Consider the following 27341-nt stretch of genomic DNA (forward strand, 5'->3'; position numbering starts at 1 on the left):
TTGAAATTTTGAAAGTTATCTTATTTACTATAAATAAACCCATTAATGAACAACATTATCATTATTATCGACTTGAATCCCTCAAATGTAAAGCTGAAAAGTATATTGAGCAACCCCTTCCTCGTAACTTCTCATTCACTTTTGCGCACTCTCACTGTAGACTCTTTTCTTTATTCCTCACCACTGCTAACATTGAAGGATCTTATTGTATGTCGTGCGTGATAGAATCTCTGGTGGTGTTTTCCACTTTTCTTTGTGACGACACTGGAGATCTAAAGTGACATTAAATATTAAACTGTTGAGTAGGAAATTTTTTTATTTTCAAATATTTATTAAGATAAGTGCAAATATTTAACTTACATTAGTAGTGCTGAATTTTTCAAGCTGATGCTAGAATTACATAGTCGTGATCATCTCCAGGGTACAATTTCGCAACAATAACCGGTTCTCTTGGAGCCAGGTGCACCTACAGACTTACCATTCATCAAGAAGTCACTCTAGAAGAGAGAAAAAATAATTGCTACAAAATTCTATTTGTTCTATTTATGTTGCGACTTGCACTTTATTGGACAATCCCACCTGGATCAATTGTTGGTGAGGTGACACAGATAATTATCGATAGAAAGAGTAGTTAGTTACTCGTACTATGAAAGAATGAGCTGCTCGGTAAAGATCTCGAGCAAAGGCTGGGCAGGTTCGCAGAGGCGTATTGGCTCTCTGCCTGAAGATAGTGTCTATCCTACCCAAGTCACATCGGGGAATCTTCCCGGAAGTACATCAACGCCAACCCTAGCTTCCCAGTCGACCTTAAAGACTACTCAATCATCAAAAATTACCTCCAAGACTCTGGTTGTAAAAAAAGGTGAAGACACTACTAAACTACTAAAGTACATTGATGATAACATCATTGGAAAAAATGGCACATTCTTTGGACCATTCGGCCGACGAAAAGGTGAGATATCTTATCTGATATAATATTTATTTTTAACGTTTCATAGATAGCTTTGAATCAATATTCATGAACAAGAGAATTTTCTGTTGCTTCTATTCTTCATCTTATAATATTAACTAAATAAATGGAATTTTAGTCGACAAAGACATCATAGTACCACGTGTTTATTTTGAAGAAATAGAACACTACTCCAAAATCAATATCTCTTAAGCACCGAATCATATTTCTATAAATTATCTGTATCTAGTAGAGATACATCCGATGTTCCCCGATTAAAAGCCATAATGTATGATATTTCATCTCCTATTTGGTATTATTGCGTAATGACAAATAATAACACAAAACCGCCAACAGCTGGTGTGATCATTGTAATTCGTCACCACCCCGACAGACTGCGTGGCGACATTTATTTAATCCATTACATGTTTTTGTAGATTCATCGTCATCATCATTAAGTGGAAAATCTTGGAGAATACCTTTGCAATGAGTTTGAGTTAGGCAAATAATATGATAGTTTCTTCTCATTATATTTAATTTTTTAAATTAGATTTCATAGTTCATAAAATTATATGATTTGTTGGCAATGTATACGTGTAAACAACGAAAATTACATAAGTATAAGCGCTTCACTGTAGACTGCAGGGCGCCGACAGCTGCAAAGTTTTTTCATTGGTCAACATTTTTTTCAATCATTCCTACTGATATAATAAAATATAACAAGTGGATGGAAAGATACTGCTGTAAGCTGATAAGTATAAGTAGTTTCCCTCAAAACAAAAACATTATTCTTATCCTGTATGTATACAGACTCGTGCAATTGCTTTTCTACTGTAGATCATTATTGTTATCTTGTTAGAATTGGCAATAGTTGATGATTACTTGTTTAATTCCTAAGATCATATTAGATGAGTTATGATGACTTAAATTATAGTTAGAACTTTTAACTAAAGGATATAATAATGAATTTGTACATTTTCTGAAATGACAAAGTTCGGATTGAACCAGTTTCACATTTACAGATTAGATTCAAGTGGTTTTCCTTGACCTACAATTGAAAGCTGTTCATTTTATTTTCATACAAATAATTGTATTCAACCCTCAATGACTAACTGAGATTTATTAACACATCATTCTTGAATGCTGAATTAAATAATAAAAGTAAGCTTTACTGCTTTATGATTATAATTTCTGGTATCAAAGCAAGTAAAATATTCTCGCAAACCATTATAGATTGATGATTTTTATCAGCAAGGAAGATTGTCAGTAATAATTATTTTTTATTGCCTTTGACTAAAAAATTTCTTGGTGATGTAAATTTATGATAGGCTAGTAATTTGTGATATTAAAAAAAACTAACTGACATACACAATTTAGTTTAAATGAACTACTGTACTGCCACACATATTCTATTATTTTATCTTGTTTTTCTCTCTGGGAGACACTGACTTTATCTAGAAAGACTTTGTAAGCCAAATGTCTCTCTGATATTTGTCACACGTATGTCAAGCAGCAAAGTACAGCGAGATTATTCTATCATATTGTTTCCATTTATTTTATTCACATTGACAACTTTATTAATTATTCGCATAAAAAATATTTAATGAAACTTAATCGTTAAATTAACAACAGTAAAACAATGCTATTGAGTATAAATTATTAATCATTTAATCAGCTGATGAATAAAGTCAATATTTTTTTGAGTTTTAAATTCTCATGTTAATAATGCAGTAATAACATTTTTTTGGAGTAGTATCAATACAGTTGACACAATTTGAAGATAGTACAATATTTTAATGCGTTTCTAAAATATTATTCATTTTAAAAATAAATATCTACTACATTTCTTGACTCAAATTTAGTATGAAGAATTTTGAAGTATTGTAATCATCATAATTCTCTACCAACGATATTATTCCAATTGATGATTATAAATTTTAGTTTTTGTAAATTATGTTAAATTTAAAGTTCGCCAGAACTAAATCAGATGAGTACGTAGGAAAAAATATTAACATAGTTGTGTTTATTCAGTTCATAGATACAACTGAAGCCTGATGAAATTGATCGACATCTGTTGTTTGTCAAGCAAACATACAAAATCACATGATGAAATTTAGGAGCACTAAAAATCATATTTTCTGTTTCATAAAAATGATCAAACATCATATCGATGTTCATATAATTGCAAATATTTTTTTTTTCATGCTCTTAATCGTTGAAAATATTGTTTTTTTCTTTCTGTTGTCCTCCAACAATATACATAATGTATGAGTCATTTTCCATATAAGCTTGTTACCCGCAGTCTGTTTTTTTCCACTTTATCGATGAATTACAACTAATCTGGAAAGAAATATTTTACCATGATAAATTTTATGAATGAATCAAAGGAATGCAGAGATTTCTTGAAATGTAAATGCAAAGATTATATCTTGTGCAGCTTCAATCGAGTCGAGGTACTAAAAAATTAGTATTATTAACCAAGTTGTTAATGAAAACATTTTACATGTTTTGAAGAAATGATCTTCCTAATAAAACCATGACATCATTACTTGTTTATATCGAGGCAAATCACTACAGGATATTTTATTTCACAAATTTGCGTGTGTGTACAGATAAAAAGAAGAAAGCATATCTCATCTCATTAGATTTGCACTCTGACTATTCCCCACGACGGAAGACTATTTTAAAGTTCATTTCATATTGATAATGAAATCATATTGACAATATTTCTATTATTTTTGCATTTATTTGTTAACTTCGTTTTTTTATTTGTTTATTATTATTATTTTTTTTTTTACCACGTGTATTTAAATTAAAATTCAAATAATAGTTGACCTTATTCTTTATCATCGAAAATTCCAAGTTACATCATCGACCAATAAAAGCCTACTTTCACTTATCAGTTGTGAAAATAAAATTTTAAAAGAATGTCATTTAAAAAATAAAATTTATTCCTAAAATTTTTTTTTATCATTTGAATCATTATTGATGTAATTTACTGTGAAATGCCTCGTCTGTAGTCGGATAGCATCAGATGCATTAGCAGTGTAACAACTAATGTATATTGAGTTAATTATATTGAGAATAGAAAAAAAATGTGTGACGTATGTATTCGTCGCGCCTACTTGTGACCTCCAAATAGAGAAACCACGTGCACATGAGATGTTAAGCGTATCCCATGTGGCTGACATGCAGCTGAGTTGGGCCCACATCAGCCGGTTTGATCTTTAAGCCTTTAAAGTGTGTACTGTTTATTTATATACATGTATACAAGTATTAAGCACACATTCATATTCAAATATACGCGTGAAATGTGCTGATAGCTACAACAGTAGACGCTGAACAGTAAAGAGAATTTTCTTTGTTGATACTGAATTTAATTTTTAGCTTCCTGTTGAACCTGCGAATTTTCAAGGCCAGTTATCATTATGTAAGAATGGAATAAAATTTTTTTAGTAGCTACAATGAATCACAACACTTTTTTATAGTTTGTTATTGACGGGTTGTAATATAAATTTTCTAATCGGTAGTCACGGACTAAAAAAAATTTATGATCTGCGGTGCAGATGAAAGTAATGCACAAGTAACAAGCTACGACATCACATACACAACATTAGTAACGTTTATTTTTGCTTAGTTGGTAATCGATCACCGTTTTTAACGATCAAGATGTGTGTGCCTGATGAAAACGTTTATGCTGCTGGTGTGGAGTGTGATCTCTATTAAAAGAATTTAGCAAACAAGTTAAAAAATAAACATCAAAAATGCTAGATAAAAATATTCTATCAGAATGTTTTTTACATTTATCTTCTTTTTATGAGATCATTAAGTTGGCCTTAGATTTACAGTTATTCCATGACAGTGAGTCACTGTTAGAATGTTCAAACATGAAAGATGAAATAACTGATAATTAGGAATCAGATTTTTTTTTAATCTTTTTCTTTTTTTCAATTACTGTCACATGAGTTTATTCCAAAAAAAAATCAAAGGAGAACTTGACACAAAATTTTACAAATATTCGCTTTAACTAGATTACTGTTACATGGTTCTTTTCATAAATTACGGTAAAAACTGTTTTATCTATTTTTTTGCATAAATTGTAGCATATCATAAATGTTTGAAAAATTATAACATTTTTTAAATTGAAGATTATTCTAAAACGATTAATATATATTTGTTAAAAATAATTGGCTTAATGTAAATATTACTTTGTTCAAGACTATTCAACAATAAGTATTGAAGATAATACAAGTAAACAATAATAATTTAAATTTTTAGAAAATAATAGCCGTTTTAAATAATTTAAATACTCCGATTACAAAAATAGGTTTAGCTCTATCTCATCAAATATGATTTTGTTTCTAACGAAAAAACTTCTCCAAATATTTAATTTATTTAAATTAGTTTGATATTAAATATTTAAAATAAAAGAATAAAGATCAACCAGTATTCACACATTATAAAGGAATTAATGTTTAATCTTACGCTCCATAATTAAAATATTTTTTAATCACTCGGAGTGTACAAACACTGATAAAAAACTGATATGACATTAACATTTATGTATGATATTATTCGAATTAGATAATTCCACCTATAAATTTTTACTAGAAAAACTATTCATTCAAAAAAATTGTCAACAAATTTAGTTTTTTAGAGGTACATTTTTCCTTTTTGAAACAAAATTTAAATGAAAAAAATTTATTGATTGCAAAAAAAAATTACATGTAAACAATGGACATTGATAATCTGGTTTTTCATGCTTTTTTTAATATACAACAAAATTAGACATTGAAGTCACGATTTTTTGAAAACATGTATAAGTTAAAAACAAATAATTTTAAAACAATTAACAAAAAAAAATAATAAGATAATAATTGATTTTTCTTTGTTTGAATCAACAAATTATATTTAATTGATAATTGTTGATCTATTAGTATGAAACGAAGCTGTCTGATGATTTATAAATAATATTGAAATATATTGATATTATCGATATAAGATAATAAAAAAAAGCTTGTCATCGAAAATTTAAACTACATTGAAAATCAAAATGTATTAATTTATCATTTGATTATTGGTTTCAAGTAGTCAAAAACATTAAATATTTATTTAAAATTATATTACGCGTGTCATTACATCTATAATTATAAACACTCCATTTGGTAGACACGTGAACGAATGAGTATGTTTATTATTGTACGAAGTAACAATAATTTTCCACCGTCGGAAAACTTTCAGAAATTTGATCGCTTTACATATGAGTTGTTTACGCAGTCAGCTGTGTGGATTATTCCTAAGGTCGTCCCAATCACCATCACACGTGTTATTATCATTATTTCTACAGCTCAATGCCATCCGCTAAATTTGTACCTCATAAGACGATTATGCGAGACATCTGCCAAATAGTATTCTGATGATTTATTTATAACAATAAATTCCTAAAATACCAAAAACATCGTTTATTACTTCTTTATTGTATATTTTGCAACATATTCATCGCAGTTTGGACAGAATAAATAAGTGCTTGAATGATAGATATATGTCGGATAAATAGTTGTTACATTGGTATGTAATTGATAAAACTTTCCTACCATTGATGCCAACTAAAATCACTTTCGCTAAACGGTATTAGTTTCTATAGATCATGCGCACGCAAATATCTGCATACTAGTGTCGTTAAGCATATACCAGTCAGTACCAAGCATTGCTACATATGCATGTTAAGAGTTATGTAATATAACACGTTATCTAGCGCGAGTGTCATCGCGACCGGAAGATATAGATGCACGTTTACATTTCATGCATATTATATATGCTTTAGACGTTTATTAGAAAGAATTTACAGAGTATCAATGCATGCTTTTCCATACTACAAAATATTTAATAAAACTGTAAAGAATAATAATTTATGCCTTTTATTATTTATTATTGGAATAATTATTCGAATAGGTCTTAGATTTCTAATGTTCAATGGATAAAATTACATTTCAATTTTATAAATATTCTGTTTTATCAAGTGGCCATACATGGAATATATTTCAAAGTAATGATCTAATTATATTTTTTTCAATAGCTGGAAAATTCTTTCTCCTTGTTATATAGTCAGTTTATTTGAATTTTATTATAGTTTAAGAGTAAATTTTGCAATTGAGCTGCGATCAATTAAACTTAAACGTGCATTTATTTTACTCATACGCGTTTCTTTGTTATATGCAGCAGAAACGACGTATGTAAATTCTTAACTAGCTAGAATTGCTTGTGGCAAGTACAATTATACTGTGGTAGCGTAATGCGTTTTCACGGTGGAATTTCTTGCAACAATTCTCCAATATACATTCGTTTTTATTTTTTTTATTTTTTTGCTGGACGCGGTAAAATATGAATGTTATTTACAGGGATTCAGATAATGAATGCATTTTTACCAAGTTTCGAGTATCCAATTTCATGTATCAACAGCAAAAAATTTTTTTGAGTTTATAATGTTGAATTACTACTTAATTGTAATTAAGAAAAAAAAAACTAAAGCTGAATCATATTATAAACATTGATTTCTGAATTGAACTATGAATATTAGTAAATGAAATAAAAATGCAATACATTAAAAACGATTGCTAATTATCTACCTATGTTATTAATTTAAGCGGATTCATCTAAATAATTGTATGCGCAATTAAATTGAACAATGAAATATACAGACTCACGTAAAATCCAGACGTGTTGCTGATTGTGTTTAGTCGGCTAGGAAATAGAATAGTTGACAAATGAAGTCGTGAGAAATGTTGAATGTTTCAGGTATTAGCACAATGAATTTTCCCAGGGTCATTCTGTAGGTCAATCAGTGGAGTTAGCTTAATAAATGAATGAATGAACATTTTTTTTTAGGTGACAAGAAAATGTTTATGGTAAACAGATTGATGATAGGATCATTTGAAGTTGGTTAATATTTTATTGATTACATTTACTACGAAAACGTAATTAAGGAAGGAAATTGTGCAATTAAGTTCTGGGAGGTATGTGGTTATTGGAATGTGTACAGTAGAGTGAAAAATCGATTTTGGAGTGCTGATTATTAGATGCCATTAATGATGTTATCAAATGTTAGTATATGTTTCCAATATTTTTAATGATATGATTTTATTATTCGCTGTTATTGAATCCCGCAAACGTCAATTAAATTTAATTGAGAAATAATCTGTTTGTGAATTTTATAACTGATAATAAATATTGATCATCAAACAAATTCAATTTTTTTAAGCGTAGTTTACTTATTTAATTATCAATGTTGATTTTTTAAAACCTTACTAGATTATTTACTTGAAAACAATGTTTTAATACAGAATATAATAATTTATTTTGCTCCTCAAGTGAATAAAATGCACTGTGATTTGTACTGCTTCACTATAAAAAAGTCAAAGGTTGTTTACCTTTGTTCTAAAACTACTGAAAATGCAGGATAATTTTCAGAATTTTCCATTTAATATTATAAAACACAAAGTTAAGCGTCTAACGATCGTTTTTCATCTACATTTTCTATCAAAAGATTTAATTGATTGATTCACTTTCTCATTAAAAATTTTTAAACATTTGTATTTCACGAGCTCCGTTGTTGTAAGTATCATTATTAAGTTCCATTATTTCGAAATATTATCTTCTCAAGTAGTGAAATTTTCAGCTAAAATATATTATCCTACCTTCAATGGCTTTTTTGGCATTAAAAACTCAAGCGTTATTTAAAGTAATTTCTTAAAAGCATCTCTAGAGCATAATTCGCATAAAATATTCTACATTTATTGAAGTATTGATATTATTGATGTCTCAATCAATGTTTTCCACATAATAAAAAGACAGAATGAGGTAAATACCCAAGCATTCATTGTCAGACATGAATCCATTGTTTCTATTGCTTTTGAGACAGCCTCAGTATCAATTGGTACTATAATATTTTTATTTATGAATCACAACTATAAAGATTTATCGGATAAATTCTATCACTCTATAATTGATTAATACTGCTTTTTTTTTTATTATAAATCTTCTAAATTATTGTATAACAATTATTTATATAATTTTGCTTCATTATCAATATATTGTTTCACATTCCAAGTTCTTTCTTTCTGAATTTCTGTTATGAATTATAGAAACAGGTGTGTCAATAGAATAGGAATTTTTGTAAATTGAAATATTGACTCCAAAGTTACCTCATGAGAGTTAGAGGAGAAAAAGTATTTTTTCTTACATATAATATTGAAAAAAAATATCTAATTTTATTCAATTAGAAATTATAAAAAAAAAAATAACATATCGATGTAGATCCCTTTAAAAAACATTTACTTAAAAAATCTTTATAAAGAATAATGAATTTTTTTATTAAAGGTTTTATCGACATTTCTATGTCGATAAAACCTTTGCTCAAATGCTAAGAATATACTCATTCTTACCAGAGATTAACAAAAAGAGTCCAAACTCGAAAAGCATTGTATAAATATGGCAGTACAATGAACTCTTGCACGAATGACCTCGTTTATTTATGAATGCACACAGGATGATATCACGAAAAAAATTGTCACATTTATTATCTGATCTTATTATAGTTAGATCGATGCAAATAACTTGGAAACGCATTAAAGTTGCACTCAGTTAATAGCTTTAAAAATATCATAAGTCCCGACAAGAGTGCATCGACCTTCCCTTACTGTATACACACAACAGATACCCTCTTGCACTTTTGCTATTATCCTAAACTCCTTATGCTATACCCCTTAACAAATATCTTGTATCTTTCGAGTATTACATGTTTTATGAACACATCCAATCTGTAACAACCGTAATAATTTCATTTATATTTTAAGTATTTCTAAACAAAGATGAATTACATACAAACAATAATCTACCGTATTGTCTGATAATCACAAGAAAAAAATAGAGAAGAAGAAGTACTTTAAAATTACTTACTTGAAAACAAATCACATAGAAACTCTAATCTTGACCAACTTTAAATGAAATTCAACTTGTGACCATAATTACTGCAGCACTGCGAAGAAAGTGCATTGAACTCTTGCATGATCAGATTGAATTACTTCAGGAATAAAGGTGGCATGCTAAATGGATCGATATTCTAGTGCAATGAGAAAAGATAAAGATTTCAATGATATTAAAATCAATGTATTTACTTACTAAACGATATGTTTTGATACTACTGTCTCAATTTCTGGTATTGTTATTTGTTTACTTTTTGAAAAATGTTGTAATTATTGATTACATTAAAAAAATGTATCAATAGTGACAAATATTTGAGTCAATAACGTGAAGAAAACAATTATTGGAGTGTCTAAAAATATCAAATTAATTGAAAGCTCATGTAGGGAGCATTAACCGCTCATGTAATAGCCAATTCAAACGACCGATAATAGTAAGAGCCAGAAAGTCAGTCAATATTTAGAGACGTATGATCCGCGACCTGCTATTTCTAAATTTTGAATATGTGTTGTTCATTTACGCTGAAAAGTTTATGCAACATCATCTTCACACGTAGAACACTCTTTCATCGCTTATTCCATGAATAATGTTGGCACACTTGCTTGTTTCTGATTTTGTTCACTGTGCCAATAAAATATAGCATTTGATAAATAAGATCATTGGTTATTCTTTATTCTCTTTATGTTTTCTACTTGTCATTGTTCATTTGAATTGACCTATTTCCATATTGTAACGTGGAAGAATATTTATAAGTGTGCATTTGAGATTTATTGCCAAGTATTTTGCAAGAAATAAAACTTCCGTTGTGAATTTTTTTTCCAATTCTATCTTGGCGATAAATGGGAATTGAACACCCAATTTGAAAGATGTCATGATGATTTGGTAGTTTAGTTACTTTTATGGGCAAAGAATATTTAATTGGTATTAAACTAAATTTTATTACCAGGAGCTGGATGAATGTTTATGGTCGTTTAATTAACATAACAACAAGATAAAAAATAAAAATTCATTGTAAAAACTTCTTCAAAATTCCAAATTAATAATTCAAGTGATTGATTTATTAGTTATTAAATAATAGAGCCTAGAAAAATATTCAATAGAATCAATTCAATTGAAATTAAAAAACAAACCATTACACACCGGAACTAATAAGCAATTACATTGTGCGTCAAAACACTAAGGAAAGGGATGAGCTCGACGACACACCAGACAGCTACATGGGCTTGATGAATAACTAATTAAACCGGAGATGAATCAAGCTCCAGTAGCCACAAGCCAATCAAATAGTCTAGCCGCCTGGTAATACGTATTTGTACATTACGAAATTATTTAATAATTGTGCTATCGTACATGTTGAAGAATAAACAGACAACGGTGAATCGCATGGACGGAGTTGCTGGAGTATGTCTGACTAATTAGGTCAAACCCGGATAACTCTACTTAAGTGTTCCTACATACAGAGAGTTTCATTAGTATCTTGTATTTCTTCAAACACTAGTTGAAAGCTCGTTAGGTTCTGAGTAATTTGACTGTCTATGTCAAGTCTTGATTCTAGTGTTGTTGGAATATTTAACATGAATAGTCTTATGAACACGAATGAATTTATTGAAGCATTATGACTGGAAGGTGCTTTTAGTGGAAATGTTTAATTTTTATTAGAACGGTGCTGCTTTACTGCTTGATATTTATGATAAATATTCATTTGTGTTAAAGTATATTTTTTCTAAAAAGATTTTCTCAATAAAATTTTTAAAGATCGTAAATTTATTGTTGCAGTTTTTTATAAATATTTTCGTTTTAAATGTTTAAACAACATTTAAATAATTAACATCCAAACGAAATGCATTATTACATCATTTTCAAAAAAATAAAATTATGTTTGATTCTTTCGTTTCTTTCTATGCCTGAGTGAAATAAATAAAATGTGAAATATATGTGAAAAAAATTGATTTTCTCTAAAAATAATCCAATATAAATATCATAAAATAGATTTAAATAACAATAATTATATAAAATTTTCCCATATGTAGTCATTTCAAAATGATTTTCGGTTTGTCATCAATAACAAATTAATGAGCTGTACATAAATTCATTGACAGCTAAAAGTAAAATTCTCTTCTGTTTTTTAACTATTTTCAACTACCAACATGAATATTTATCATCTATTCCATCTGTTTTTATTAATAATTTTGTTGATTTTATCATACTTGTTCTTGTCATAACGCATAATCATACCAATAAAACTATTGAGCGATGGAAGAATATATTCTGTTGTTTTCATTTGATACATAACACGTAGTTTAAGCTCCATACGATGTGGCAACTACGGATTTAATTTCTCTGACGGATTGAAAAAATCGATAAATATGGAGATAATTTATGAATTAACTCAAAAAAAATGTCAATGAACCAGAAAATATTCACTTTAATGAAATTTTATATGAAATTCTCGAATATTGATGATTTGTTTCATCATCAAAAAAATAAAAGTTTCTTACCACTTTCTTACTATTTTTAACAATTCATATTAATAAAGAATAAGATACTGTTTATAACCAATTTTCATCACTGTCAGATATCTTAGTTCTTTCAATAATTTCTTTCACACGGCAACCTTCTTTCATTTACAAATTTTCATGGTCACATCAACAACATTTTTGTATAAAAAAATGAAAAATAAACGACAATCTTAGATCATATTGATCTAAATAAAGTTTTATAATAAGGCTATTTATAAAAAATGATTATTTAGAATACTAGAAGATGTCCATCTAATAGTCTTTAAACCCGGAAAAACGGATTTAGAATGTTGGCCGGCTTCGTTAAAATTTCTTGAAGCTTTGCAAACGAGCAGTTGGTATTGGCTCATATAATTGGTTAATAATGGTAGTTCTCCAACGCAAAGTGTTTTGAAACAAATTGATTTTTTTATGAATTAACAAACAAATGAGGTTACAAAAAAAATTTTATTCCAATATAATTATTATCATTCGGATAACAACATGTGGTAAAGGAGCAAACAAGTGGTGGAATGAAAACTTTGTTAAGTACTTAATTAAGATAGAGATTAATACATTTAGTTATATCAATAATAGAAATTATATCTATTTTTAGATTTCATAAATTGATACTATTTAAAAGATATCAATAATTCTGGTTATCATCAATTAAATTTATAGACAATAAAAATATGGAGGCGTAGCATCCGCCAAACTTTCCAAAGCGAAATGAATTTGAATGAAGTATTATTAATTGAATAATATTATGATGTTTTATATTCATGGCTACAAATACAGAAAAGATTGAACCGCCCTGGAGGCCACCAGATTAAGGCAAATCCAAATTAATTTTACAAAAATTCAAGGTCTCTGATATTTTCTTCGTTGCTAATTAATAATTTAGTATTATCTTTTATTGAAAAGTCGTCTGCATTATGGATACATTTTTTCTACACATCATTCTATGTCGACAGGATGTGCATGTTGATGGATCACTTCAAATTACATCATGCAGTGTAGTTTATGTAACAAATGTTAGAATAACAAAAAGGTATGATGATTGTTCAGAAATAAAATTTCAATTGAAACGATACTAATGATAAATAGACACGAGTTTCTTCTAAGAGTCAAAATTGTCTTGTTCTAATTCTTCATCTATTTTTATCCCAGTAGTCAGCTCATTTGGCTCATCTATGCTGTCATCGGGTTATGACATATAAATACTTCATAAAAGAACTTTGACTTGTTTTCTTATATTATGTATTTAATACACGTGCAATTGGTGTATCTTCCCAATTAATCGTTTAATTAAACATAAAACCTAGGCCGATTACATCGAATACTTGGATTATTATTTCAATTTGGATGACATTATAATGTCGGACGATGACCCAACGTATTTGTGATAATCATCAATTAACCTTCATTCTAAGTAAATATAAACAAATATCTCAAATTTATTTATTATGAATTTGTATAAGCAGATTTGTGTTGAAGTATTTAGTATTTAATTGATGTGGAAATTTATTTAACTCATATTTATCCTATATTAGATCTTTAATAGTTTCTTGATGGCTAGAGAGAGTAATCTATACCACATATTGAACATTCTGCTGCTATTGTTAAATTTTATGCAATAGAAGTTAGCTTCAATATTTATTATATTGATCTAGAAAATATAATTTTCCCTAATGAAATATTAAATGTATAAAGACAGCAAATAAATATTATCAAAAATTTTCAAATTGCTGATAAATATTTCAGGTTTTCCCCTATTATTGATTTTATTTTACTCTTTATACCTGTTTATTCTATTGTTTTTGTCCAACATTCTTATACTGCCTGTTCCATATCATTTTTTTATTTTGTATGTCACATGTTTCAGACAGTGTCTATCGTTTTTGTCAACCATCTGCAAAAATACTTGCAGCATCTCGTTCGTTGTCCGTGACCTAAAACTGTCTATCGTTATAAAATGTAAGGCACTTTGGGTATTTCAACCTTCTTCTTACACTTCAGATGTTTACTCGCTATTAGTTGCTCGTCTAATAACTGATTAATGATTTAATTTAAAAAAATTGAAAGTCATTGTTTGATTAAAAATTCCATTCCTTTTTCCTCATTTACTATTTCAATATGAAATATTATTATTTTTAAGCATAATTAATATAAAAGTTTTATAATCATAGTGATTAAATACTTATACATGTTTTCATCTGATGAAATGATCAAGAGCACAATATCCATCTATAAGAGCAAAGGTGTCTCTTTCACCAACTTTATCATCAGATCTTATATGTCATTGTTTTAATCCTTTCACCCTTCTCTTCTTCTTATATTCTACTGCTTCAAAATACATTACAAGTTCATTATAGAAACTTTCCTTGTTATTTATATCCTTAGGGTAGGTAGTGAGTAGAAATCGCTGAGATGTAACTATTTATCAAGCAACACGATTAAGATGTGAGTGATGATATCATGGAACATTAGAAGTGGCAATTACTGATAAAAGTGACATGCCGGTGAAATCATGATGTATTACACCATAAAATTATTCTAATCATCAAGATTCCATATCACCATTTTTCACCTCTTTTTAGTCTTTATAACAAAAGAAAAAGGTTTAATAAACTATTTCCGTTTTGTTCTAGTTGTCTACTGTGACTATACGTCATCAGGTCGATCGTTACAGTTCTTGGAAGAGTATATTGCCAAGGAAGTATTACCATGCCTAGGTGATACTCGCACATCAACATCAATTTGCAGTCTGCAATCATCGCTATTCAGGTATGTTGAATTGCTATCTTGAATAGTCTATATTTCCATTTGGTGAAGACTAACCAGTGCCAGCTAACCCGAGGTCGGCACCTTATCCGGAGTGGATCTTTGTTCAATGAATTCCGATGGAAGTCCCCGGGCCAAGCGCAAATCGCGTCAAAGAACTCCAACGTGGACGCACGCGCAATGTAACCGATCGGTTGATGTAGGCCAACGGAACCTACAACTTCTATAGAATCTCTTCTCCCTGTTACTCCGTAGTTTGAATCAATACTCAGCTTTTGCTTCTTGAATACCATGAAACTATAGGATTCAAATGTATTTAATAATCGCAATTACATTATTATTTCCTCATTCATATTTTTTTTCCTTTCTAAGAAAATTGAGATTATATATTTTGATTAATTATTGTTTATAGGTTTCTTCCTAGCTCTCGCTTTCACCTAGTCATTTGAACGTGAATTCGATCGAAAACCACTCGTTTAGATAATTCGTACAACTGCACACGAACATACTTCCCCTCACATTCACCATAATCTCACATCAGACGATTCAATGAGCGGAACGTGAGTTACTTGATCTGATTTTACTCTCACGAGATTTGCAAATCGTACATAATTTTTCATTCAAATTCTACATTGCTAGAAAGTATTAGTTTTTCATCTGGACTATTTACTTGTTAGTTTATCGATTCTTATTTTTACTATGCTAAACTAGAAGCTTCATAAAGTGTTTGTTGATCTTGATTTTCTTTCATGTTTCTATATTTACGTTACTTCATACTTTTATATATGATGAAAAGGGTATATTCACCACTACTTTTGCGCACGTGGTTTCCGTGAAAGCGTTCATAATTAATTGGAGTATTTATACTAGGCCACAAGGCCATCGTCATACTACAAATCATGTATATGTTAACATACGTGTGACACATTGGATTCGATAAACAATAGTTCACAGAATCAGGAAAAATTACAAATTATGCACCACATTAGGAATCTCATTTTTTATTAAATTGATAAACTTTGAAATTTAATTAATGGAGTAATAACAAACATAGTCGACAATGTAAAGCTTCTCTTGAATTGTAAGTTGTAATAAGGAATAAATTATTTGCTGAATATGATAATACAATATGCGGTTGTTTGAAAAAAAAACGAATATTGAAGATGGAAAAATGTATTGATCATTTGAATAATTTATTCAAAAAGTAATAAAGAGATATGTTATGTACAAAAAAATTCTAGTAAAACATTGAAATAGAATGTGTTTATATTAATAAATGAAACAAGCTTTTTATTTTCAAGGTCGAATGAACAAGCAAATTAATGTTAAAAATTTCATTTAAAATTTTTATGAGTTATACGTTTTGCTTTCTTTAACGAATTAATTAACATAATTTCAATCATATCAAAAATTTAATGCAAATAAATAATAAATATCTGTGGAATTTACTTGAAATATTTATTATAAGTTATTATTCAATAAACGAAAGACTATAGATCATTTGTTTTCCAAGAAAAAAAATTAAAAAAAGTATCATTGGAAGTTAAATTTAAGAAGCAACGAAAGAAGACAAGTTCTTTCAAATTTATGCATTTTTAATAATATCTTTGATAATTTTGTTTCTTTTTAAGTAATTATGACATTTTTTTAATAAAAATAAACCATCAGTATGAATTTCAAACAAAATATCAATAAAAAAAAGTAGTTATTTTTATTCACTTGAATAAAAAATAGAAGTAGGGTAGAAATTAATATAAAAATGTAATAGCGATAACAAAACATGCATCAACACGTTAAAGTCTTCACTAAAACAGGAAATTCACTCATACTGAAGAATCTAATGAACTGAAAAATGTAAGTGACGTCTACGAGCATGTTGAAGGAATAGAAAGTTAGGAAGGAAAGTTTTATATACTAAACTCATAGCGCCAATGTCAGTTATACTGTTTTATGCTCATGAATAAGTATGAGAATTTTTCAAGTCTATGTAAATAGCATTTTCATACAGCAAATAAGCGACAAAATTAAAAAAAAAAATATATTGTGCAATCTCTCCTGTTAATACGTTTAATCCACGAGGAAATGAAGAGTATTTATTTTGTGGTAACTCGAAAATAGAATTTTCAACAACAGCGGATGTAATTTTCTCTGTTACAAAAACACTTGAATTACTGGAAAGCTATAAATTAGTTTAAAATTCAATGTTAAAAATGTTAACAAACAATAAACATCCTTTTGTACACACCTAGATATTTCTAGAATACATGACACAAGTATAGAGGCTGATATTAACATATTTATAATGACAATAAAATTTAAGTCTACTTGATCTCAGCATAATTGGAGCTAAAAATAGTAATTACCCAACGAGGGTGAATACAAAAAGGACAAAGAAGTCTATAAAAAACTGTATGATGATGCATGTAACTACGTAAGACGTGACAATTAAAATCTCTGCATCAGAAGATTATTTTTGATTTCTCCTAATACCCTTTATCTTTTATATCAAAAACAGATCAATACAATGGACAAACAAAAAATACCTACTGATCTAAAAATCATAACAAAAAGAAATGATAAAAAAGACCATATTTTATCAGTTTGTTTGAAACATTTAAAAATAGACCTTCGTCAATTATCAGAAATAGCATTTTTGAAACACCAAACATAATATTCTTGGCTACATGAAACTATCACGTGACAGTTCCAGTCATTATTATTTTTATTACCATTATGATGATCATCAACGAAAGGAGCTGACAGAAATGAAAAATTGCTGAGCTTAGTCATTAAGCTCACAAAGATATCAGTTTCGATAACGTTTTCACATAACTCCAAGTAACTGAGTTAATGTAAAATACTTACTTGTCTGAAGTAATATTAATAGACTAGCTGAAAAAATCATACAAGTAATATTACTATCAAATTCATACTAACAATTTTGAATTCATTAATTCCTTGTAATACTTTCTGACTTCTTATCTCGTCCAATGCCTACTTATTATACTTGGACTACTGTAAATGCCACAGAAAACGCCCTATTAGAACATAAATTTTATCTGGTTCTCACACTCTAATATCTATCATGTTGCAATTGCTACACATTCTTTATTATAAAGAAGGAGGCATTTGTTAGCTGAAGGCCTTGAATATTCAATAATTTCAAAGCTCATGAGATTTTTACTGAAACTTCACTTTCACTGCAAATATAAAAGCTCAAGGTTGTCGCCAAGGTTTTAGTGCCTTTTTTTATTTTTTCTTCATCAAATCTATTTTGACTTCTCTCAAGTTATTTTTGTTTTACATGTTTACTGTACTTGAGTCTTTCGAACCTCATATAATAAATTTCATCTTTAATGAATATTCTCAGCCTTTATTTTATAAGACTCCACAGCTCATTGACATTTACAGTGTGCTCTAAGGGACAATGTAACCTAGATATTCGAATGGTTGGTTACTGGAGCAATAACGGACCATCTTGCATTATTTCTTGGAAAGTCCTTGAGTAGTACATGCATTAGTCGATTAACTTTAGAGACAGATAGAAAGGAGTTCTAATGTTTTTCGCGGAAGTTCCTTTTTCTTCAACTTGTGGACAATCTTCTCTGAGCAGAATAATTCAGCGGGTTGCTTGCAATAAAGTACCGTAACTTTGATGTACCCTGACAACCCAACCATCTAAGGCATTATCTCAGCAAAGCCAACTTGAATTGATCTTCTGTGTTTTGTTAAGAATGAATGACATGGATTTAAACAATAAATAAAATTAGGTTTTTAGATTGAATGAAATGAATATATCATTTCATGAAGTGTAACAATAAGTGTAACAATATAAAAATATTAACTTAATTATTGAAATACTTTCAGCATTTAAATCCTTGTAAATTATTGTCAGTTATATGTTGATGAGAATGATCATATTGTTGAATTAAAAATTAGATCCACTATTCGTTTAAGGTTGGGATTCATGAGATCATATAAATGTTGACAATAATTGTACCAGTTTAATACTTTTATGTGTCTGCAAAAAAGTGCAGCTAATGACCGGTACTGTGAATGTTACAGGCACGAGGCCAGAGACATTGTTCGCCACGCAGTCGGAGCTGGAGAGCAGGATGCTGTTCTCTTTACAGGTCATGGTACTGACGATGCTCTGCGCACTCTTCTTCGCCATCTTGACCTCCCCCAAAGGCCAGCCGTTGTCTTTGTTGGGCCATTCGAACATCGCGCCAACTTACGACCCTGGCGGGAATATGGAGTCAAGGTATGCTATTTATTTATCTCTTTCTGAATGACGCTTTTATTTCAATTTAATCGAAGGTATTTTCTAATTTTGATGAAAAGGCTAGTGGAATATTTTCGGAAGCAATTCTGGGTCATTGATGCTCAGTAACTAGTTAGTAAAAGTCAAAGTCCTATGGAAATTTGCCAAAAGTTTTTCGAATTTAAACTTCGATCGTGCTTGATTTCAAGCCAACTTGATGTCTTAGCTCGTTTGGCGTAACATCAAGAACCTCGTGTTTTTCTATTGCAAAAAATTATTATATACACGTGACGTTACTTATAAATAATCAATCGGATTATTGATTTTTTTCTGTTTATCAAGTTCAAGTTATTCAATAATTCCAAAAATGGTAGTTAAATTCATCACCGACTGAATAATATTGAACAGTCATGTGATAAAAACATTTGTAACGGTTAAATTCATTTTAAAATCACTCATTATATTTCTGGAATAAAACCAAATAATTGACTTTACACAATCTTGTAAACTTCAATAAATTCCTTTGCGTAACCAGGTAGACGTAATTGCAATCTTGGCATTTTATAATTTTCAAAAATGAATCTTCCTTTCACTTTTTTCTTAATTTCATCTTTAACTAATCATCAACGTCAACATTACAGATAGTGAGGATTGCTGAAACTAAGGAAGGATTCTTGGATTTAAATGATCTTGAGCGGAAACTGAATGAAGAAAGATCATCAGGCGCTTTAATAGTTGGATGTTTTAATGTAGCAAGTTGTATTACTGGTGTACTTGCTGATGATGTTGCGACAACTCTATTACTTCATCAATATGGAGCTTTAAGCGTGTGGGACTATACATCAGCTGGTGAGTCTGCCCTGAAGGCCAATGTGATACATTGATAGCCTCTCGTGCATCATAAAATTATAATGATTAATTATATGTATTCACCTAAAAGACACAATAAAATTTCCATTTAATTATCTCAAAGTGTACACATAAGTTTTGTAGTGTTCATAAAAAAAATTAATTACTACTTTAAATATTATTATAACTCACGTGATAGTATTAAACATTTTTTTTAATTCTATTTTCAGCTCCATATATTCAAATGGATATGAATCCGCATTTAATAGGTGTGGGCGAGACGGCTGTACACAAAGATGCAATAATATTTAGTGGACACAAATTTACGGGTGGCGCCCAATCTCCTGGTGTCCTTGTGGTCAAGAGGTCACACCTCAAGAACGATATTGTCACTGAAGATATGCGCGACATGCATCAATATTTGAGAGACCCCGAGTTGAGAGAAGAAAACGGAACAGCAGGTGTCATTGAATCAATAAGATGTGGCCTAGCAATACAGCTAAAAGAAAGTGTTACTCCCCAAGCAATTGTTGCTCGACAAGATAAAATTTGCAAGTAAGTATCTCATTTTTCTATTTCGATGATTCTCTATAAATATCAATATTTTCTTTAGTAAACAGGCTGTAGAATTTATACTTATTAATTATACTTGGGTAACGGAATTTTTTTTTATTTTTTATGCAAAGTTGAATTTCTTTTATAAAATATGACATTATTATTATTATTTTTAATATTTAATATTTAATACTTAAAACAATGAAAAGGATAGACATAAAAAATGACAGCTAAAAAGAATAATCTATCTAACATTTGAACTTATATTTATTGATAAAAGACTCAATATAGAGCAAGTGTCAGTGATTATTTATTACACATGTAGTCGCGAAGAATGCTTAGAAATAGTCATTTGTACTATAAGCTCACAATTGTCTCATATCTTATCTGAAAAGATTGAATGATAATATAAGAATACATAACACATGTATTTGACATGCCTGTAAAAAAAAAATATGATATCCTTGACTTTCATCGATAAAAAAAAATGAATATCTCGATACTTTGGATTTATTAATCTTTGATAAATTTTTTTTAGACAAGTTTTAGCTCATGTAAGGACAATACCAGAGCTAATACTACTCGGCAGTAATTCACAAAATATTAAAAGACTACCAGTGTTTTCATTTATGGTCAGACATCCCAGAGGGACGTTTCTTCATCACAATTTTGTGTGTGCAATCCTGAATGATGTTTTTGGAATACAAGCCAAAGGTGGATGCGCTTGCGCTGGTCGATACGCCCACGATCTCATGGGAATTGACATTGACCTTGCTAAAAAATATGAGTCCTTGCTGATGGAAAAGTAAGATAATCTCTCTAGATAAATAAAGAATGACCTTTAGTTAAAAAAAAATACTTAGCAGCACTTGAATGAATTACATTGATATATAAATTAATTAATTTCAGAAATTCGAATTCGTCCCACGGAGAATCAAATGCAGAAGCTTTGCGTCCAGGGTTTGCGAGAGTGTCCTTGCCCTACTTTATGTCGGAAGCTGAATTAGCATTTGTTTTAGAAGCTTTGAAAATGGTTGCCACTGAGGGATGGAAGCTTCTACCGCAATATATATTAAACCCAGAAACCGGAGAGTGGCGGCATCACACAAACAGTGTATTTAAAGAACGTAGAGGGCTGGGGTCAATCAGATATACTGATGGAAAGATGATATCTTCTGAAAGACGAGTATCTGGAGGAGCAGGAGGAATTTTCCCACAAAGTTATGCTGACTGTTTGCATACAGCACGTAATATTTTCAATCGATCAAGAAAAATGGCTCACAGATTTCCTTTACAAATTGACAGAAGTGTATTCTCTGAACGAGGTGAAGCGCTTCGCTGGTTTATTCTCCCGAGTGAGGCTCAAGATCTTCTTCTTGGTAATTCACAGAATGTCAAACAAGATTTACCATTTGATCCTACCCAACGAAGACAAGTTGGCATGTGCTCAACACAAACAAATCCGATCAGAAGGCTAAACAGTGACATTCCTAAGTCTGGAAATCCTCCACTGTCTGTTGTGTCATCTCCGAGACATCATAGCTTGCCAGCATTGTCTATTGATTCGCAAGCAACTAGTAAACGTTTACATGAAAGTTCTAGTATACTATCGACGACCGATGATAACAACGAATCTTGTACAAATGCAAATGACAAACCTCTAGAGCTGAAAAAGCCTTCTGTTGAAACAGCATCAAATTCACCACCAATTAAATTCGCTGTAGGAGGTGCAGTTTCATCGCCTCTGATTATGGCAGCAACTCCAGCAAAATGTAGAGTTATGGCTACAGAACATAGTTTGTCAAACGAAGTTAATAATCATCGTGGAACTCGAATGCGATGTAATTCTCTTGGCAGTGCAGCTAATGGGACAAGTCTTCCAATTTCTATTCCATTAAGTCCACAAATATTATCTAACTTGGGAATGACATCTTCATCAGCAACTTTACCTCGTAATCATCGTCATTGTAGCTGCAGCAATCATACTGAGTTATCGAATTCTCTAGAATATGAAAGAACTTTCAACAGTCCAACGAAATCATCTGCATCATCAGCCACATCTTCGCCAACTTCTTCATCTTCACCAACACCACATCCTTATCCATCATCGTTTAATCATCATCACAATAATCATGGCAGTTATTTGCATCACCATTCATCAAGCCAATCTGATTCAATCCACAAATTTGGAAGATGCTCTCCGATTACTTCCACCTTTAGTCATAGCTCTGAGGATAATATTAAAGCATATTTTAAAGAAGTTACAAAAGAATTGGCTACAGAAATCAAATCAGAGATCAGAGAAGTTATTTCAAAAGTTGATGATGTTTTGTCAGAAAGTAATGCATCTGATAATGGCACTCCTCAACATCAAACGCAAAGGATATCTTCAATAAACAATGAAAAACATCAAAAAGATGATTCATTTTCTGCTAGCGAAATTGCTGAATATCTTATGGAATTCTCAAAAGAAATGGCAAGCGAAGTCAAGTCTGAAATTAGGTAAATATTATCACTGATTTCCATATTTTTTTGCTAATAAGTATGTATTGGTTTATTATATATATATATATATAATATTTTCGTTATTATAATATTATTCTGTAAACTCTTATTATTAGATTTTCGTATAAATAAATTATTATAAATATAAAAGTAAATAAATAAAAATGAAATAAATCTAATTATTCTTTTTTTTCTTTTAATGGACAGGTGTATGGTAAACCAAGTAGATGGGCTAGGTAGATTTTCTCCCGACTTACAATCAACAGCATCATTTGGATCAACAGGCTATGGAACGCCCGAGCAACGATGGCCTTCATCACCGCAAGCCGGATTAAAATTAACTAAAACACCCAAACTATGTGATCTCCAACAGATGCAGCAAGAAAGCAAAATGTCAAGTGAATGTTCTTCCGATGAGACTGTGATATATGTAGTAGGTCCTAAGATTACGACAAAAAAGGCATCAATAGATAACACCCATGAAAGGGCCAAAACATCGGATGAAGAAGAAGAGCATAGCAATAAACAATCAGTAAAAAGGGTAGTAGAAAAAGCTGCAGGAAATGGTTCAAAAACATTACCAGAAATCTATTCAGCAGTGAACTCAGTGAGTTCACAAGACAGTGGAATCAATTTATCTTTTAATGAAAATGACGTGAGACCTGCAGATCTAGGAAGAAGCAGCAGCACTAGCAGTAGTGGCAGCAGTACTGAATTATGTGGTAATCATATTTTCAATAAAAAAAATAAAATGACTTCAGGTGCAATAAGAAGACAAGCTAAAGAAGAAAAAATTCCTGATGATACTTCAGATGATGAATTTCAAGTTTTAAGAGAAGAAAGTGTAGATATTCCATTGTCTGATGACGAGTATGATACAAATAACGAAACTTTAAGACGAGAAATAAATAACCATGAAAATTGTGATCCTAGATGGTACAGTCCATCGAAACAAATTTGGAAGCCGACTGTCGAAGCTCTTCAAGAGTTTGATATGATCAGAAATAAAGATAAAATTCTTATTTGTCTTCCGGCATCAATTGTGGGTGTGAAGATAGCGGCTGGAAATTACTCAATAGCTCTTCTTCATGCTCTTCATCAATATCAATTCTACATTAGATCAAAAAATATTGATTTTGAAATTGGAGTAGTAACTATTGATACAACTAATGCTCATGATCCATTAGAGTTGATGGCATATTTGAAAAATCTTGAGATTCCATATTTTTATGAAGAACAAGAAGAACAAGCATCTTTGATCGACTCTGTTATAACACCAGATGCTCCCAAAACTCCTGATTTCTCAGAACAATTTTGCAATACATGTGGACGTCTTGGTGTCAATATGAGAAAAAGACTTTATTCTGTTGCCAAAATGTATGGTTACAATGTTCTTGCTCTAAGTCAGCATTTAGATGATTTGGCTGAGGGATTTTTGTCATCTCTATTCTATACAGGACAATTGAAAACCATGAAAGCACATCATTATATAAAAGATCATGATTTGAGAATTATAAGGCCATTTGTTTATGTTCGAGAAAAAGCTTTAAAGCAATTTACTGAAGAAAAAAAATTGCCTGTGTTAAAGGCAGTATGCTTATCATGTGAAGAAATTATTTCTAAAAAGTCTTACAAAAATCGGGAACTAATGGCACAGCAAGAAAAAACGTACCCTCGATTATATTGGTCAATGCGAAATGCTTTAAGACCTTTAATTCTTGCTCGAGGAAACATAACTAATATGACTGGGCATCAACTTCAATCACAACATAAATATAAGTTGAAATTTAAGTCCAATCTAACTCATCCAATCCCATCAGGTCTGGCGACTTATCAAGAATTAGGCGACAGTGATTCTGATAAAGGAGAAGTTTTTTAAAAATATTTGATGAAAGAAGACAGTAATTAATTGTTCTCTAAATTTTTATTTAAAATATTTTGTTAATGATAAATAGTTAATAATTTTGTTGCAACAGCATTGAGAAAGAATATACTAAATGTTTGTGCAACACGAAAAGGCGCTACAGCTTATGACTTTTCTGTTGAAAACAGTAGACTTTTTTTAAGTGGTCTAAAACAATTTCTGCTTTTTATAAAAAAGAATTCCGTTGTTTTTTTCTTTTTATACTTTATAATATTATTTCAATTAATTCAATTATGCCGTCATATTTACTACACGTACTTATACTCTAAATATAATACACAGTTGGCAAATAAATATTTTTGTCTGGAAGATGTAATTTCTATCAAAAAGTACACGTAAAAGAGTTACAAAAAAAATTGATCTTAGTAATCAACAAATGTTTCAGTGTTTAGTTATACTTTTAAATGTTGCGTAATAGAGTAATATATCAATATTTCTTATTACGCTAATTATATATGTACAAAGAAATAACATATTTCTCGTCATATTTACTAATGTTAGAAAGTACAACTTCCATTTCATGTCGAATGCTTAGTGGATTGTGTAAATAAATATATCTATTTAAGATGGACGGTGAAGACAATAAATAAAATGTACAAAAATCAGTTCAACTTTGACAAAGAAATAATATTTAACATTATTCTTAATAATAAAAAAAGACTTATAAATTTTCAAAAATCATTAACCATATTGTCATGTCTCTAAAGAAAAGCTTTTTCTTCTTGTAAATATACATTATAAGTGAGACAATGAAATGACATTTATTCGAAAAATGTCATCCCCGTCCATCTTCACTTGTACTTGGTAAGTTTTATTAAAAATATTCCCATAAGTGCTGAAAACTAAAGACACAATGAATAGCACATTTTTCGAGGGCAATAATCTGTAGAGACTGCCTCGAAAAGTTATCATTTATGGTATCAATAATTTAATAAATCAACAATTTATCAAACAATGATTTTTATCATATGTTCCACCCAATGTTTGTCTGTTTATATTGTTTTTTACTTGACATAAAATTGGTATAGATAAGTTTATAATTTTTTAAACGCGGTATAAAGTTGTGTGATGAAGTAATTGCTAAAAAGATAATCTACTAAGGTTTCCAAATAATTAAACAAAGTTATAGACTTGATAAATTCTCATCGTTTGATAAAATGTTGATTCTGATAAAATTATGTCCATTAGGCGAACTGTTATCAGCACAGAATTATTGTAAATTTATTTATCATTTAATTAAGTTTACTCAACAATGTTGCAATTGAGATATTGAAAAAATGTGATGATGGTAATTTATAAATATCGATTACAACGGTAACTTAAATATCAAAGTGTAGTAGTTTTACAAAAAGTAAGAGAAAATTTGTCAGAATTAAAAATTCTTTTATGAAAAATATTTAAGTTCTCGTTTATCGTACTTAAAAAACTGAATGGACTGGAAAAAGCAATGTTATAGTATGGAAGTTTTTTCATTATTAAAGGTATTTGTTAATTAGTAGATTAGAAAAATTATAAAAATACCGTTGTGCCATGAGTGAGAGATTTGAAAGAGGAATGCAAGTTCTGTTTTAAGCACGTCCAGAGGCACAGCCTATGACAAATTAAAATAAAATAGATATTTATCTATATTTTCTGAGAGTTATGAGAATGTATTGTTGAATAATGTAAAGATGTGTAATTTTATTTATCGCTAATAAAAATGAGTCTTTAAAAGAAAAATGGTTAGTTAATTTTTAAAACGTATCTAGAAATAAAGAATAAAATACATTTCGCACTTTTAATTAATTTTTAATTTATTTGAATTTTTAAAATATTTTTAAACATTGCGTATTAGAATAATCATTAGCATAACAGTAGAATTTTTTGTTTTTTATAAGATAAATATTATAGATATACCATATTTAGTTATTAATATATCATATAGGAAAAATTTTAAGATTATGTAAGTATTTTGAAGTAATATTTGAGTTCCATACAATGGGCATTTTGTCAAAAGAATGTCTAAGTCATAAATAGCGCTTATATTTCAATCAC

The 27341-nt window shown here is 29.6% G+C and overlaps 1 protein-coding gene and 1 long non-coding RNA gene across 2 annotated transcripts; one reads left to right on the forward strand and one right to left on the reverse strand.

Annotated features, from left to right (window-relative positions):
• LOC118064129 (uncharacterized) lies at nucleotides 1–732 on the reverse strand. Its single transcript, XR_004690028.1, has 3 exons — nucleotides 580–732; nucleotides 361–497; nucleotides 1–272 (listed from the first exon to the last, which is right to left on the reverse strand). It is a non-coding gene; the product is annotated as an uncharacterized lncRNA (long non-coding RNA).
• On the forward strand, nucleotides 483–27026 carry LOC118064102 (uncharacterized). The gene is made up of 8 exons (XM_035078495.1): nucleotides 483–952; nucleotides 15078–15213; nucleotides 19276–19474; nucleotides 20116–20323; nucleotides 20554–20878; nucleotides 21417–21683; nucleotides 21788–23380; nucleotides 23591–27026. Exons 1-8 carry the CDS (start codon nucleotides 655–657, stop codon nucleotides 25260–25262), a joined length of 4698 nt encoding a protein of 1565 aa, XP_034934386.1. The 5' UTR covers nucleotides 483–654; the 3' UTR covers nucleotides 25263–27026.
• The last annotated feature ends 315 nt before the right edge of the window (nucleotides 27027–27341 follow it).

This window comes from Chelonus insularis, unplaced genomic scaffold, assembly GCF_013357705.1.
Source record: "Chelonus insularis isolate UGA/USDA-ARS -01 unplaced genomic scaffold, ASM1335770v1 contig_116_pilon, whole genome shotgun sequence".
NCBI lineage: Eukaryota > Metazoa > Arthropoda > Insecta > Hymenoptera > Braconidae > Chelonus > Chelonus insularis.